A 17,757-nucleotide genomic window follows, 5' to 3' on the forward strand; every position below is an offset into this window, starting at 1 on the left:
TGCAACAATCAAGAGTGTTTCCTCCAAGCAGGATCCAAGAGGCCTGCCTACCTCCTTCCTGAATGAGTAATATTAAATTTAAACATTTTGCACTATCATCCTTTAAACTGCCAAAAAAAATACTGGTCATTTTCTTGAAATTTTCAGTATTTTTTTTTTAATATTTTTACTTAATATGTATTTTTAGGTCATTAAATGCCTTGTCCTAATAAATTCAATTTTTTTTCAACAAACTAACCCCTTCACATTTACTACACCTACTACACAATATGTGGAAAAGGACTTTTGTCAAGGTTATGAAAAATATCCTTCAATTTTTTATTGCAAATCTGCTTTCCAAATTTCTTCCCAGAATACACCACGTGATGATGTCAAGTTGAATATCATCCATTGAATCATTAATGCTTTTCTAGTGCCATGGTATCTTGTGCAGATTGCAAAATTAATGATGCACACTTGATAAATATTCTGGGAATTGTGCAAAATAACAATTTATTTTTGCAATTCAAAGAGAGCAATTCTAATGATTTGGTTGTTTCATATGAATCCATGAGCATAAACAAATATAAATTAATATAATAGTCAGGGTGGGAAACTTGCATATTACTATAACAACTGTGAATAAATTTAATATACTACAATATTCAAGCATCAGTATCAATAAAACACAAGCTCTGTTTCAACTAGGTTTCAGTTCAGACCTAAGAACGATAACACATAAAACTACACAAAATTCTTCTCACTTAAAGGTTCAATTTTTTTCACCTGAAAAACTTCGATTTTACTATGCAACGGTGAAGAAATTGCACACATACAGCCAAAAATGTAATGCAGAGAAAACTTATTGTGTAGGTAAACAAATGTTTCTTGTATTTGGAAGTTTTCATTTGCGAAACCATAGTAGATAGAGGCATGCATATTTAATTTAACATGAAATGTGAAATAACACACTTTAATGTTCACTTTTCATGTTTTGACATGTGTGAGGTGTATTTTCTTATCATGTTTTGTCAGGAAATGAACTGCAAAATGCGAAATAAACTTTTAAAACACAAAATTTAGAGTTCACTTACCAAGATGACACTCTCTGAAGCCTGAATTATCCTGGGAGTTATGAAATTCACTGGAAATAGATTAATTTTGTGAAGAATTTATATTTGAGACAAAAATGGGCTCCTTTCCACAGGGTCTACTTTATGCACAGTAAGGTTAATTGGGACTGGACCTACGGTTTAAAGTGGGATCCGAACCACTGTGCCATATGCTTCCACCAGGTATCGAACCCAGGACCCCTTGATTACAAGGCGACAACCAGTGCACCCTTTTCCACAGGAATAAACTTAATACTCTGGTAACTACATAAATGTACTATTAGAAAGAAAATGTTTATTTTGTGTAGTAGGTGTAGTTTTTAAATCAACATTAGTCATATTCTCCATCTTAACACTGAAATGCTATTTTCTACACTGCATTTGATCCCAAAATGTGTCAAATTTTTGTACAGAAATTTTGATTGTTCACCATACATATGTGGCTCTAATAATAGAATTTACAATGAAGGAGAACTTATCAAAATTACTATGTAGTAAATGGCAAGCACATACTGTGCTAACAAAATGGATTTTTCAACCTTTAATCTCTCAAACATTACAGGTTGAGCACATGTATCACAATATACTTCTTCTTGATGTGTGTGGTATAGAGATACACATTCCACAAAGAGCATGAAATAGGAACAATATATCCTCAGAGAAATGTCAACAGAAAAAAATCTCCCTATCTGAATTTATTTCTGATCAACTGTCACGGGGGGAAAAAAATGGCCTTAGCAAATTAGACACAATAGACATACCTTATCCTGCAAATTTAGAAACTAGTCCTCTCCCAGACACTACACCTAACCTTTTCTACATTTATATACTTTACATTACTAATAATACATCATGTGTCTTGCAACACATTGCACAGTGCACTAAAAGTATTGTGATTTGCATGTATCCCTATGCTCTTAAGGTAATGGAAATAACGATTTCTTCTCTTGGTGTTGGTTACGTATCGCACCTCTTCCGATCTGCAAATAGTTCTCAGTGCAGGCAAATAATCTGTGGGCAGGCATTGCATGTCTAGTTGCACGTGAGGTGCCAAATACGAGGCAACACTGGAATGTTCTTCCTGGTACTTGTCTCTCCACCTGAAATAAGAAAATAAATATGTAAATTTTCCCAATCGGTCATTCCACCATTATGCATGTGACATTCATACATAAATGTAACGTTATAGACATGCAATGGAATTAAAATATTCATAATGAACTGATTTCATGGAATTGTGTACTTTGTGGTGTCTGCTAACTAATGAAAAAACTTGAGTATGACGACTAGGGAACGGAACTTTATGTGCTAAAAAACTCAGAAATATTTATTTTTTATGTGTTATAAATGTTAAAAATATGTGATAAAAACAGGAAAATATGTGACAAAAATAGAAAACATTTGATAACAAAAACAAAATATTACATGCATTTTAAACATCTGAAATCAGTTTCTAAATGCTTAACTCTTAGCGAGCTATTTTTTGGAAGAGTTGCAGTGGATCACCATAGTTTTTTCCAAATTCTCCATTGTAAATCTCTGACGATTATCTCTACAAGCATCTTATATTGTGAGAAAGATCGCTCCACGTCACAAGAAACAATTCATGCATATTTGAAGCATGAAATGCCACTAACGCTGAAGTTTTCCAAAGCTTCCTCTTCCTCTATTTCACTTGCCAAAACACGTGCAATTTGGCACAAAGTTTGAAAACCTTGGTTTCTCCCAAAAATTTATGTACATTTAGACATTAGCACTTGTGCGTTAGATCCAGTGGGGGTAATATTTTCCCCCAATAGGATCGTAGGCGAGGTGCCAGTGTGTTCAAAGACAAAACAAACGTAGCACTCTCGATATGAAAGAGGTGCGGAGAATAAACATTTTTCCTTCGAGGAAGCTGAAGTCAATGAGCAATTTTATGTATTTAAAATGAAAATTTGCAAAATATGTATTTACATACGGAAAACTGGAAAATATGTGTTTTTATGTAAAATAAAATTTGCTGTGTTGACATATAAGGCTATGATCAGAATTTTGGCAAAAACGAGGGTCTCTATCTTATCGCAGAAAAAACATTTATTTACCTAAATTTCCATTCCCTAATGATGACATAGCCTAAATGCATGAAAAGCATTAACAAAAATGTGTTACGCTTTAAAAATGTATCAAAATTTGACTTCATTTGTCTGTGAAGCAAATAGGCTACAGATGTTAATATTTTTTGTTGGTAAAATATGCAAATGGTACACATTCATAAACATATAAATCTAAATGCAATAAAAAAATTCATACTGAAATTCCTTCAGCTATCTGGAAATTTTCAATTACAATTATACATTAATAAACATTCTCAAAACGTACCTCTTATCATCATATGAAGGGCAAAACCAGTTGATATCCTTTTCCACGCTAACCATGTCTTTCGAATCACACGATTGTCCCTCACTTTCGATGGCAGCCAACTTGCAGCAACACCTTTTGATCACATTCTCGCCAAGCCAGTGAGACATCCTCGCACTCAACTCGTATTCACTGTACAATTTCTCTTCAACTGTTTCATCGCATGCCATACCTGGCTTCAGGGCCCACTTCCGCAATGGTGGCGTCGGCTCCATATTTTGACTCCCCACACCACCGCTGAGTAAATCTAGCATGCTCAAGTTATCCATTAAACTGTACAAAGAACCCATAGTTTGTTGCTCACGCTTACGTTCCTCCGGAGTTCTGGTCACCTTCTTCTCTTCAGTATCACCTTCACTTTTATTGTCCACTTTGATATCTTCGGTTGGTTTCTCGCAAACCTCATTTGGCTGGCTTGCGGCGGACACATCTTCATCCTCATCCGAATAGATATCCGAGAGAAAACCATTTAACCTGGATTTTGTCTGTGCAGGTCTCTGTACAGGGAACCTAGTGTCTCGTCTTATCGAGAAATTCAGTGAGAGAGGAAGCAAGTTGTGAATGTTGAACCACAAAGATCCCAAATCAAGTGGATACGGAAGATGGCAGGAGTCCTACAAAGATAAAAACTGGAAATAACCTCTGGGACAACAAAGACACTGAATTCAATGATTCAAAGGTCAGTCAAAATTTTATCACTAAACCAGTACACTGACTGTACCTATTATTGGCACATACCTACAGAGATTAATCTGTCCCATCTGTAATATTTAATATTCTCTTACAACCAGGTTGTCTGGTCAGCGGCAATAAACTGGGCAACAGCAGAATTCAGGGGTTCAGAGCACAAGTGGTAGAACTCCAATTTTCATGGAAATGGACTTACATGTATAACTTAGAACTGTGTATCAGCATTTCAGTGCTAGAAGTGCCATATTTACGGGTGTATAATGCGCACTCTAGTTTTTGATGGGGAAAAGTGACAAACAATTATATCTCGTATATAATGCACAATACAATCCAGGTTCAAGAAATGGCTTTCTTAGTTGGAGGTTGTAAAACTGTTGCTATGTCGATCAACAGTGAATGACATCATTCCTATTCTATAGGTTGCTATGTGGACCAAGAGGAGAACATTACATTACAAAGTGAACAATTGTGGCACATGGCCTTTAAACTTTTATAAGTGGTTTTTTGCTCATTTCCTCTTTACATTTTCTAAAAAAACTTTAAAATCTGTGACTAACAAAACATTTATAGGAGGCACATTCAGGACTCTCAAACTAGCAGTTAGCAGCAAATGATTTTGTCCATTAAGGCATTTACACACTCCATATATGCCATATTATTTGCCCAGTAATACAATTTAATTATTTTCTTTTCCCATATCTTTTTTTTCATACAAGTACCATAAAAATCAGAACGTTCCTTCATTTTGTAATAAGCTTATTTCAACCGCATTGCAAACAACTGTCCATCTTGAATGGAATACTGTTGCCATATTCAGAAACGGCAGAATTCAAGCTTTACAACGATATATACAGTGAAACCCCGATATTACGTTCCCGCATTTTATGTTTTCCCGCTTAATATGTTCATCCAGTCAGGCCCCGGCAAAAGGCCATGTTAGATAATAGGACATTCACCTCGATTTTACGTTCGCTCTAACTCCCGTTTCCCGCTTTATGCATTTTCCGAGCGGTGACGATGTCTTAAAATTTGGCAGAAACCTGTTCTGTTGACTACGCGACTTCTCCCTCCTATTTCTTGCTTTTGCAGCTGTTTCATTCACCACACGACCTTGAACTTCCAGATGTTAGGCTTTCGTGTGAGAGGAGCGAGCGAAGAGGCATGGTCAGTGAAAGGTGGGGGGGGGGGGGGGGGGCAGGGTACAACTTGCATTTGGCATACCTTCTTGAGGGACAGGAACGGAAAAACGGCACTTCTTGTATTCCCCATGAAGATGAAATGGACCGATCCTTATGCCGCAGGTTCAGACAACAAGAGCACTGTTGCCAAACCGATACTCTCTAAATGCTGCCTTCCCTAGAGTTTGGACACAATAGGTGTGACAGGTGTCTTCAATTGCCCTTCCCCTCCACAAAAACGCAAGTGGAAAATTGACGAGACTCGATCACCATATGCTTCTTTGCCCACACATTTACTGAATCCTTCCTAGTTGATGGGAACGAAAAAAAAGAGGGGGGGACTTGTTTGTAAAAACCTTTTCCTATCTTCTTGTTTTTTGTAACGTTGAAAATGGAAAAAATTAAGGATTTGCCATACTGGATGACAACTGCACTTTTTCTTCAATGGAAATTCGTTTAGATTCCTAAGGAAATATGATTGGATGTACGAGAGTTCGATTATTTTCAATCTGAAGTTTTTTCACGAAAGCTATATCATTTGGTTATCAGAATGAAGCTGAAAACGCACAAGCTAAAGTGATCATTTTTTTTTTTCTATGGGCAGTTATGGCAATATTTTACTCACTGACGGAAAAATATTTGTGTCAAATCAATTGTGTGGGGGGAGGGGGGGGCAAAGTTGGGATAAATGATTCTTCTACATGAGGCAGAGAATGTTTTCTCTATGCATATTGCGTGACTCGTATGTTGTAAAGTGATGGGGCCAGGAAAAATGAGTGAATAGACGAGGGGTGCGGCAATATTTTCTGAGAGCAGCCAAATTTAGTGCATATCAAAATGTCATTAAAATGCATATTTCAGCCAAAAGAATAAGGGAGCTGCATGGTGCTGATCACATCACCTTCAAATTGGCCCCAAAAAAAATGATATGTGGGGTAAAAGCAGCCGAAGCATGGTGCTGATCACACCATCTCCCACATCCCCCTACCTATATATGCATCACGGCATGGTGCAAAGTGCATGGGAAACTTTACCTTCACCTTTTTCTCATTTGCACGGGGGGGGGGGGGGGGTTGCTTTCTCATGCTCCCTATGGTATCATCATTAGTAGTGTTGGGCGATATATCGCGATATTGAAAAATATCATCCAGGCGATATCAACTAATATACGATATTTTAGCAATATATATTGTGTCGGCAATATATCGTCATATTTGGTGATATATATCATGTTGGCGATATATGTCGGCAATATATCGCCATATTTGGTGATACATTGTCAAGATATTTTAGATATATATATATATCATGTCAGCGATATATCGTCACGTCATGATATTTGGTAATATATATATCATGCAGACAATATATCGCCGATATCACGATATGGAAAAACTATAGTATCATATAATCTGTGACTATATTTTCTTGACAATATATCGCAATATCAAATTTCCGATATCATCCATCCCCAATCACTAGTCTTGTAATTACTGAAAAGTGCCAAGTATTTCTGCCCCGATTTTCTTGCTCTCGTGGAACTGAGTACCCTTACACGAGACATCTTAACCGATTAACATAAAGGTGAAAATACTTTCCTCTGGCATCTAAAATTATGCAGATGCTCTTCAACCTGAATACGTGCATTCAACGAACATAGCGTACTGGAAAAAAAAGATGTCCATCTTCCCCCACATGAGCTCATAACTCCAGCGTTGAGCAGAGCTATGCAGTAATTGAAGGATTCAGCCTCCTTCTCATTCTTTAATCCCCGCATCGGAAATCTTGTTCCTATGTCTGAAGCATTGACATGACAACATGGGAGAACTTCAAGCAGTGATCCTTCTCCCCTCCCCCCACTTTCCTTCTTTTTTTCCGCAACTTAGCCGGCTGGGAATAAGCACACTTCTGATAAAACTTGTTCAGCGCCTCTCCACCCTGTTTTTGTCCTCCCCTCTCCTTCCTCCCTTTACAAACCGGTCGGAGGGATGTATGCGAGCAGCAGGCAGCTGGCAACAGGCGCAAATGTTTTGTCTCGAGGGTCCAGAGCTGTGACTCATTCACTCGGCATCGTTTTGAGTCTTGCCTCGGAAGGTTGTTTTGCTTTGATGATAGGAAAGACGAGCACCAGATACAATTCTTGTTCTTCCATCTGATAAACACCTTGAACAATTAGAGCAGTGCAGGAAGGAAATGCACTTGATGCTAAGAATAATATAATAGCCGCTTTTCTTCGGAACCATTCACATGCTGAAAATAAATCATGCAATATTAAACGTTGACGGGAAGACAAAAAAAAAAGGAAACACGTTATATACTGGGAAACTACTGGTGGAAGGGGTGTTTGCCTCCGCAAGACTTCTAAATCCAATAATAAATCCGTCAATTAACATGGATGTAAACAACAATCAGTGGCATGCCCAAAGGGAGGTGATGGGGGTTTATGGCCCCCTCCCTCTGGCCAGTATTTCTAAAAAAAAAAAGGACGTCAAAGGCAGGTCAAGATGGCAAAGTGACGGCTGACCACTATAAAAAGTATACGTTACCCCCATTAACCCTTTCGAAAATCCTGCGCACGGCACTCATAATTTATTGCGTCTAAAAATGCGCAAGTTTGGCAAAGCTCGTTTTGTTCACTTCATGCTGTTGGGCTGATTGGGACTGGATACATATGCAGCTCAAAGTGGAATCTGAACCATTCTGCACATCTTCAGGACACTTTGATTACAGTATATAAAGATGCTTGGCATCCAGCTATAAATGCCCCCCCTCCAATTACCTGAGACTGCTAAAAATAGCAATTAATTACCAGTTTACAGAGTAAACGGAGATCTCACACGATCAGATGCATAAACTGAACCTAACAGGCAGCAGTTAGAAGCAGTCATCCACCGTTCCTACCCTCAAAAATGGGTCCTGTTAATCCGTCATTGACTTTTACAGCACGTCTTGCTTTGGTCCTTAGAAATTCATTATCATACTTCTTTCCTGTTGTTAAATAATGTTTGATACAATATACCCCCTAGAAAGTCGATTGTGTAGTCATTTCTTACTGACACTTGAGTTTCACCCCTCCCTTATGCTTTCCCGCTTTTTACGTTTCCCGCATTTTACGTTTCTTATTTATGGGCCCCTGAAAAACGTAAAATCGGGGTTTGACTGTAACATGATATGGTTCCGTAAATATTAAAAAATTATTCTGTGCATAATACGCACCACACTTTTTCGGGACAAAAACTTTGGGAAAAAGTGCGCATTATACATGATTTAAATATGGTAAATCTCTCATAAGTTTCAATTTCTTATTCATAAAGGCACCACTATGTTTATGCTCCAACAGCTAAACATAATTTAATGTTATCTAAATGTGCATTATTCTCAAAATGGTCTTGAATGGAGTTACGCCACTTCTGCTCTGAACCCCTCAGTTATTTATTGTGTTCTAAGCAAAAATTGAAAAAGTTGTGTATTTTTATGAACACCTAGTCTATCCTGTGAGGTGTCTAAAAGCCAAAACATGGTAAAAGAAATGCAACACTGCACGTAACAGGTACCTCCGTGATAGCTGGACGAATGCCTAGAAGGTTATCAGCCAAGCCAACATGGAGACGAGGAGGCTGAGATGAATCTCCTGATGAATCTCGTACACCATCCAAGGAAAGATCTTCCAAATCCATATCTACATTCTGGAAAATAAAAACAACCTTTAGTGGTGCTAAATTACTATCTGCAAAGAATGAATTCACATATATACATTGTTCCAGTGAGAGCCTAGCCACTGGATGGGTCACAGGCGGCAGATTGTGAAACCTCCCTCAGATATGACGGGGAGCTGCGAATAAGGGGAAACCTAGGGATGTGACGAAGCTGAAAATTTACCAATGCCGATATACTCACCGATAATTTTTGGAACCGATGCCGATATTTAACCGATTCTGATACGTAAGATTATTAAACAGAAATGGGATGTTATTTTCTGCATAACAAAAATAAATTTGCTATGTACATTTCTATTGCATATCATATGTATATACATTATATATTCTCAAGAGATGTGAATGTACATTTGCATCTACAAAAAGTTATGTGAACCTAGAGATTTAACATTAGTACACAAGCAGTTCTTTGAAATGCAAAATGAATTCCTGTTCTGCCAGATTAAACTTCAGAAACACGAGATTTGGAAGCACTTCAGGAAGTAACCTACTTCTTCTCTTATTGCAAATCTGTTCAGCAACACTGAACACTCAATCACTGAATACTGATGCATCAGGTATGCCCAAGTATTTTCTCAGGACTTGCTTCAGGTTTGAATACTCATTTTTGAATTTCCAATACAACAGCAACGTACTGTTTTATTTCCGATTTATAGTTAGGCTGATCCTCTGAATAAGAGTTTGCAATAATTTTATTACAAAAACTCTACAATAATGACTAATCATACCCAAATTTTCAATACATCTTACAAAATTAGAATATAAAACTTGTTAGAAGGTAAAACTCTAGTATAATCTGTACCGGTTTAAATATCGGATTTTTGCCGATTCCGATACCGATATGTCAATTTCTGCCGATTTTCATACATCTGTAATCGGCTTCGGTACATCCCTAGGGAAACCCAAAGAAGCAGTACCGGACCGAGGCAGCAAGGCTATCAGGGTGTGGAGGGTGTCCAGTGGCATGAACATACTCAGCAAATACCACAGACACCCATCAACAGTCTTGTGTCATGGCGAATAGACACCGCCATAAAAGTGTTTGCCCCCACTGCCTTGTGAGCCTGGAGGGATCTAGAAAGGCTAAGGCAGTTGAAACCCTGCCAGAAAACAAGGGTGTACAAGAACCCACAGGTGGCAGCCCCACCACTCAGGTGTATGATGTGACAGGCCCGATTAGCCAACAGGCAAAACCAAAAAAAAATCGAGTTAAGAAAGAAGCAAGCCAGACTGGAAATTGGAGACACGGGCTACGAATAGGGACATTCAATATTGGGGATCTAATGGAGCGAAGAGGTATCGACATCTTTTGAATGAGCAAAACGAAATGGAAAGGAAGAGGAGAAATGAAATTGAGGAAAGACTATAAACTGTACTGGGCAGGGACTGAAGAGGACAGAGGAAGTGGGATTGGATTTGTAGTCAGAAGTGGAATAATTGATGGGCCGATATGAAATTTTGGCCGATACCGATAAAGTACCGATATAAAATTTACCGATACCGATAACCAATATTCTACCGATCCAATATAAAATTAGAAATGGTCCTTAAGAACCTGAAAGGTTCATTGCCCTCCTTAATATATGTGTGTTTCAAGGCGACTGTAGTGCAAAAGGAGTTGCATATTTAGACATTTACTTTTTAGAAAGTAGGGCATGAATATTATCCATAAAAATTACAACAAAATGGCAGAATTTTGCACTAAATTATCAGATATTTTTTTTAATATGTCGGATTGGTAAAATAATTGGTAATTTTACCGATACACCGATATGCCTATATCGGCCGATACCGATAGAGTACCGATTAATCGGTCCCATCCTTACTAAAAATGAATATAAGAGGGAAAGTAATAGAAATAATTCAAGTGTATGCCCCACAAACAGGATGTACAAGGGAAGAAAAAGAAGAATTAGAAGAAGACTTGGAATAACACGTAGGAAAGGGTATACAGAAGTATTTGGAGCTGATGGATGTGGACAGAGGAATGAGGAGGGAAGGAGGCTACTGGACTTTTGTAAGAGAAACTGACTGTTAGTAGGTAATAGCTGGTTTAGGAAGAAATATTGCGAACAAAAGTGCCAAGAGATGAACCCAAAAGAGTAGAAACAGAATGGACATGATTTAAAACAGAATTAGTAGAAGCAGCCGAAAAGGTATGTGGAAGGACAAGCAAGAAAAGAAAGAAGAAAGAAACACCATGATGGAATGAAAGAACTAGAGAGGCAGTGAAAAACAAAAATGATGCATTTAGAAAGTGGTTTAAAGTTAAATCACAAAATGCACGAACAGAGTACGTGGAAGAGAAGAAAGAGGCAAGAACAGCAGTAAAGGAGGACAGAAGAAAGTGGATGGAAGAATGGGCCAAAGTGCTAGAAGAAGATGTAGATGAAAACAAGAAAGTATTTTATGGATTACTGAGAGAAAGGAGAAGAGAAAGAGGAGACAGCTGTAAGCTAAGGGATGAAAGGAGAAACATTGAAGAGGATGAAGAAATTAGGAGAATGTGGAGAAATCATTTCGAGAAATTGCTGAACATGGAAAAAGGAAATGAACATGAAGTATAAATACAGAAAAAACTAGTACTCACTTTTATCTGCGAAGCTGTGTTTTCTTCTTTTTCGATTAATTTCAGTGGCCACTGCCACCATCCTTGTCGGAACTTGCTGTACTGTTGCTTGGCGTGCGTCTCTTGTTCGTGGTTCTCCGGCTGCCGCTAGGTGCGCTGTTGTTAACTGTGCGTCTGGGTTTGTGTTGTCTGCTATTTCCGGGCAATAACAACTTAGTAGGGGAATCCAAGTGTGGTGCGCTTGCCCGCTATCGATGTTTAGCTCGTGCGGGAAGTGCATTATGGCATGCGGTTCCTTGATTCTCTTGTATACGAGCGTGTGGGCAGTGTGTCAAACACTTGGATTCCCCTACTACAACAGTTATCGCCCGGAAATAGCAGACAACACAAACCCAGACGCACAGTTAACAACAGCGCACCTAGTGGCAGCCAGAGAACCACGAACAAGAGACGCACGCCAAGCAACAGTACAGCAAGTTCCAATGAGGATGGCACCAATGGCCACTGAAATTAATCGAAAAAGAAGAAAAAACAGCTTTGCGGATAAAAGTGAGTACTAGTTTTCTCCGTATTTATATACTACCGCGTCTCTCTTTTCCCAATTATGAACATGCAGTAGTGAAGGAAGCTCTGAAGAGAATGGAGAGAGGTAGAGCACCTGGAGTAGATAAAGTGCCAGTGGAAATGATACTAGGAGCAGGAGTGATTGGTGTGCAGTGGCTGTACAGTGTTGAAAACAGTGTGGCAAGAGAGAGAAGTGCCAAGAGATTGGACAAAGGGACAAATAGTTCCCACATTCAAGAAGGGTGACAGAAAGGAATGTAAGAACTCCAGAGGAATAACACTTATGTGCTACTCAGCAAAGGTGTATGAGAAAATATTAGAGAAAAGAATAAGGGACGTAACAGAGCTGAATATGATAGAGGAACAGTATGGATTTAGAAGAGGCAGATCAACAGTAGACCTGATATTCACCATAAGGCAAATGCAGGAAAGGCACTACGAGCATGGAAATGATTTGATTATGGCAGTCCTAGATATAGAAACGGCATACGATAGCATGGACAGAACAAAGATTTCAAAGGCTCTAAGAGAGAAAGGAGTCGAGGAAGAGATAGCGTGTAGAGTGTAGAGCACATACAAGGCCAACCAAGCGTTACAACTTTTCTCCGAAGGTTTTCAGCCAGTGTATATGGGACTGGTGGTCACCCACTATTGTGAGGAAATTTGGAGCTATGAATACGTAGCTGACCACGTGTCACCCTGGAACTGGTTGGATGACCTCCCATCTCTGCTGAGGTTCGTTTGAGTGAAAGGGTGGCAGTCGGCAGGTAGGTTCAACTTACACAGTTATTATGACGTTACTATTTATGATAGAAAATCAGACACTGCCTCAATGTAATAAAAACTCTGGAAGTTATCTTCTCACTAAGTGGGCTTATGCTGCTTTGCCGCTGTTCCAGCAGGATCGCCAGTGTTGCAAAATGGCTAGTGAGCAGTAGAAGGTGTATTTTATCAAGAACTGATTCACTCACAACGTTGCCACGACATTTCCACATGCGTTTTGGTAGTAATGCACATGTTTCACCCTTCCGAAAGATTTACCCAAGTTACAATTATGAATTGTTAAGTGTCTTCGAAACCATGCATAATGACTTGCTGTCTCGTGCATAGCATGTACTTGATTATCGTTTGGACGTTTACCGCATTACACGTGCTTCCCATGTTGAATCTTTGTAATGTGAGTCATGTTAGTAAAACTTCCACAGTTTTACTTCATGTTGATGCCTTGTCTGAAAGCAAGACCCAGATTCCGGAAAGGTATTGCAGATTAAATCACAACCAAAGCTTTCAGATATCAATGCACAGATATATCAATATACAGGGTTGTTCGCTTTATATGCGACCATTTTTGACGGGTACTCACTTTAAGAGATACCGCGCCGCCACCACCCATCATGTTCTATTGGACCCCCAGCATTGTGGACTATCGGTCGGCATCGCAGTTTCCATTGCAGCAAGCTCCGGCACAGGACAGGCATGGGAATTCTGTCCCACTCCTCCCTGCAAGCTTTCCATAGACCATCCAAAGTGTGCGGGCGGCGATGTTGAAGACGTCGTTTCAACAGTCCAAATGCGCAAAAATCCATTGGACTGGCATCTGGGCTTTTCACAGGAATGTCTTCAAACGGAATGACAGGAATTCCTCATTTCTCTGCCATTTTCTGATAAAAACGTAGTGATGTTCTGGCGGTACAACTCGAAGCCTTGTCCATATGGATCATCACCTGGTTCGCGTCGACTCCATACAATTGTGGGATGTCTCTCCGATAGATAGGTGTCAGAATGGAGTCTTGGAAGTATCTGGCATTCACCTTCACGTTTTTGTCCACCTTGCGTATCATCAACTTACCCTCATTTCCGAATCCCGTCACAACCATAAAGCCACGAGGGAAACTTTCCCTGCACTGACAAACAAAGTTGCTGCGCCCCTTGCCGTCAATGTCACGGTATGTAATTGCCCCGAATGTGATCACCAGCAGTGACACTTTGCTTGCAGCCCTTCTCCTGGTGGTTTTCATGGGTGAATGTTTCGCAAGGAGAGCCTGTTGTGTGTAACGGGCCACAATAGCTTTTGCAGTAGTCACCCCGAGTGTTAACCCATTCTCCCGACAGGGTTTCACAATGCGTACGTATGAAAAAGGGCCATTACGTAACCCTTCCAATACCGGTTGATTTTCGGCGCCATTTGATAACATTCACTACCAACACTCATGCACCTACAAGGTCAGACACAACACTGCTCCCGCCAGCAGACCCATAGTTCCAGCATGATACACCAGGTGGCAGAACCGAATCGAAAATGGTCGGATATAAAGCGAACAACCTTCTGTATTGGTATCGACTCAGCCCTAAACAAGACATTACAAAAGTTACTACAGAGAGAGCATAATAATGCTGGCATCCATAAAAACCTGGCACATAATGCAGAATAAGCTCAAAACAAGAATCAAAGGGTTACCTTCTTCTCGTTTCCACCATCGTCCTTCTTGTCATCTTGTACTGACACACTTCTACTCCCTCCAGTTAACACCCAGTACTGAAGCTGAAGCATTGCTTTCCTTATGTCGCATTTATTTCTAGCAAGTATGCCACTAACAATGTTTTTATCAACCCAGGCACCTTCAGCTAGGCAAACCAACTGCAGCATGCAACCTGTTGAGAGAATAAAAAAACCAAATAGGTACATGCAATATTCGACAAGAGTCAACATTAAAAATTATTGAATGAAAAGTTATAGTGCAAAATGCATAATAACGCAATGGGCACTCTAAACTTACAATCACAATTGGTCATTTCCATATAGGAACAACAACTCAACATCAAAAGAGCAATTTTAATGCAGACTATGAAGTTCACTTTGCAAAGTCTTCACGTTCCTGGCCAGTATGGTGAGGGGTCCCCACATGAGAGTGACATCTGAACTCACAGCATCAGGGCTATCACGTGAATAACACTCATATTCCATTTAAATGACCGACTGCACTTCTTTTTGTTTTGTTTCCAGGACACATTTTGGAATCAAAAGTGGTATATAAACTGGTATTTCGGTGTCAAAATGGTGATTCAGGGTGGCTATTCTAGGGCCATGATAAAATTCAAGTATAATTCCCGGTTTTCAAGGCTAACTTTCCAAAAATTCAAGGCCACAAACACATATATTGAAAATATATAATTTAAGATGCAGAATTTACATTTGCCATTTCACACACTCTACACAGTTTCGATATACATCTACAAACACAAGTCACAAATGTTACGAGATAAATTAATTTACAAAAAAAAATTGCAAATTGCATACGAATTACAAACTCAAATTTACCTAATCAACTTCAGATATCTTAGTTTTCAATAATTTTCAGTCAGTTAGATAGATTGCTCTGCAAAGGACACTAACAAAGTAAAGGCATTTAGAGAATTCTGTTCTATTTTCCATTCTTAATAAAAAGAATGGTTAAATTGTGAAAAACTTGTTTCAAGGCATTAATAAATATGTATAAATTCAATGGGACTTGGAATAATAAAAGTTACAATTTTTTCCGTCTACGGAGAAAAATTCACGCAGATTTCCCGGAGCGAATAATTTACGCATTATTTCCGGAATTCAAGGAATTTCCAGTGTTAGCCACTCTGTGATTTTAATCACTATACCTGTTACACAAAATAAACATTTCCTATCAAATAGCACATTTATGTTGTTATAAGAGTAGTAAGTTTATTCCTGTATAAAGGAGTCCATTTCTCCTCCTGAAATATTTACAGCCGAATTAATTAATTGATTAATTTTGATCAACTCCCGGGATAATTCAGACTAAAGGAAGTGTTGTGTCGGTAAATAAACTAAATCTCATTTCTAAAAGTATAATTTTGCATTGTGCAGTTCATTTTGCATCAATTTTTGACAAAACATGGTAGGGAAACACACCTCAAGACTTTTTAAAGACAAAAAATAAACATTACAGCATGTTATTTCAGATTCTGTCTCTCAGTCAATAATGAAATATGCATGTCTCTACTTATCATTTCCCATGTGCTCATTTATAGGAGGGGCTCCTCTACTGCGGAAATAACTGTTTGAAAATGGTCACAAAATTTTGAAAAATCAACTGTGGTATAAATAAAATATAACTAACCATCTAGTATAATTTGGCCTAAAAATTTTTAGGATGGGCCTAACAATGATATTAGGTCCGGGTCTCCACACATATATACCCAGGCATAACACTAATGGATTAATCCAAGCCCATACATGACTTAAAACATTTTATCCACACTGTGATGTACACTGAAGTGCCACCTAATAACGAGTGGGACCCCCTCGAGCACGGCGAAGTGCAGCAATTCGACATGGCAAGGACACAACAAGTCGCTGGTAGTCTGCTGGAGGGATGTGCAGCCATGCAGTCTCGTTGCCGTCCACAATTCGGCAATTGTTGCAGGTGGAGGATCCTGGGCACAAATAGTCCATTCAATGACATCCCACATTTGCTCGATAGGCTTCATATCCGGCGATATAGGAGGCCAATTCATGCGTTGGAAATTGCCAGAATGTTCCTCAAACCAGTCGCGCACCATTGCAGCCTGGTGACATGGTGCACTGTCATCCTGGAAAATCCCATTGTTGACAGGGTACATGAAGTCCATAAAGGGTTGGAGATGGTCTCCAAACAACTGAACAAAGCGATGAGCATTCATTGTCTGATTCACGAGGACCAGAGGACCCATACCATGCCAAGTAAACATGCCCACACCATGACGGAGCCACCACCAGATTGCACAGTGCCTTGTTGACAACTTGGGTCCATGGCCTCATGGGGTCTGTGCCACACCCGGACCCTACCATCCACACGTACCAATTGTAAAACGTGATTCATCTGACCACGCTACACGTTGCCAGTCCTCTAAGGCCCAATGCACGTGTTCCAGAGCAAATGTGCATTGCCATCGCCAATGGACAGCGGTGAGTAGCGGCACACGTGTCTACGGTTGCAATACCGGATGGAGACCAAATTGCGTTGCACTGACCTCTGAGACATGTTCCTGGGACATCCTGCATTGATTCCTGCTGTCAGATCACGTACTGTTGCTCTGTTTGCCCAAACATCGCAGGTCACGGTCACTCATCATTCGTGGACGGCCACTGCATTGTCCCTGATGGGTCATAATGCCTCCAATGCGGTACTCACGGTCCACCCTTGACACTGTGGAGCAAGATAAGTTCAGTATCCGGACGACTTCCGAAATCGCATGCCCCATTCGTCTAGCACCAACTATCATCCCGCGCTCAAACACCGATAATTCCCGTTGGGTTGCCATCATAATGGTACAAGACGTTTCACTGCACTCTCAGAAGTCTACCTGACAACACTGCAACTGCTTTGCGACATTTGACTGGTATACCGCGATGTTACAGCGCCATCAACTAGTTCCCTCCCGCTATCCCATGACTTTTGGCACTTCAGTGTATCGTAGAGTCCAAATTATCCAATACATATTCTTTAGCAAATCATTCACAGTTTCAGAAGATCAATTTTCTTCTTCCTATTGAATTA

At 39.6% G+C, this 17,757-nt stretch overlaps 1 protein-coding gene across 1 annotated transcript in view; it reads right to left on the reverse strand.

Annotated features, from left to right (window-relative positions):
- Positions 1 to 278: 278 nt before the first annotated feature.
- elg1 (enhanced level of genomic instability 1) overlaps positions 279 to 17,757 on the reverse strand; it is a 56,488-nt gene continuing 39,009 nt past the window's right edge. Inside the window, exons 11-14 of the mRNA XM_083136605.1 lie at positions 14,667 to 14,860; positions 8,914 to 9,045; positions 3,453 to 4,105; positions 279 to 2,191 (exon numbers count right to left, since the gene is read on the reverse strand). Coding sequence (XP_082992731.1) covers positions 1,942 to 2,191; positions 3,453 to 4,105; positions 8,914 to 9,045; positions 14,667 to 14,860 — 1,229 coding nt within the window. The 3' untranslated portion in view covers positions 279 to 1,941. The remainder of the gene's footprint in view (positions 2,192 to 3,452; positions 4,106 to 8,913; positions 9,046 to 14,666; positions 14,861 to 17,757) is intronic.

Source organism: Lepisma saccharinum, chromosome 15 (genome assembly GCF_977018435.1).
Source record: "Lepisma saccharinum chromosome 15, izLepSacc3.1, whole genome shotgun sequence".
NCBI classification, from domain to species: domain Eukaryota; kingdom Metazoa; phylum Arthropoda; class Insecta; order Zygentoma; family Lepismatidae; genus Lepisma; species Lepisma saccharinum.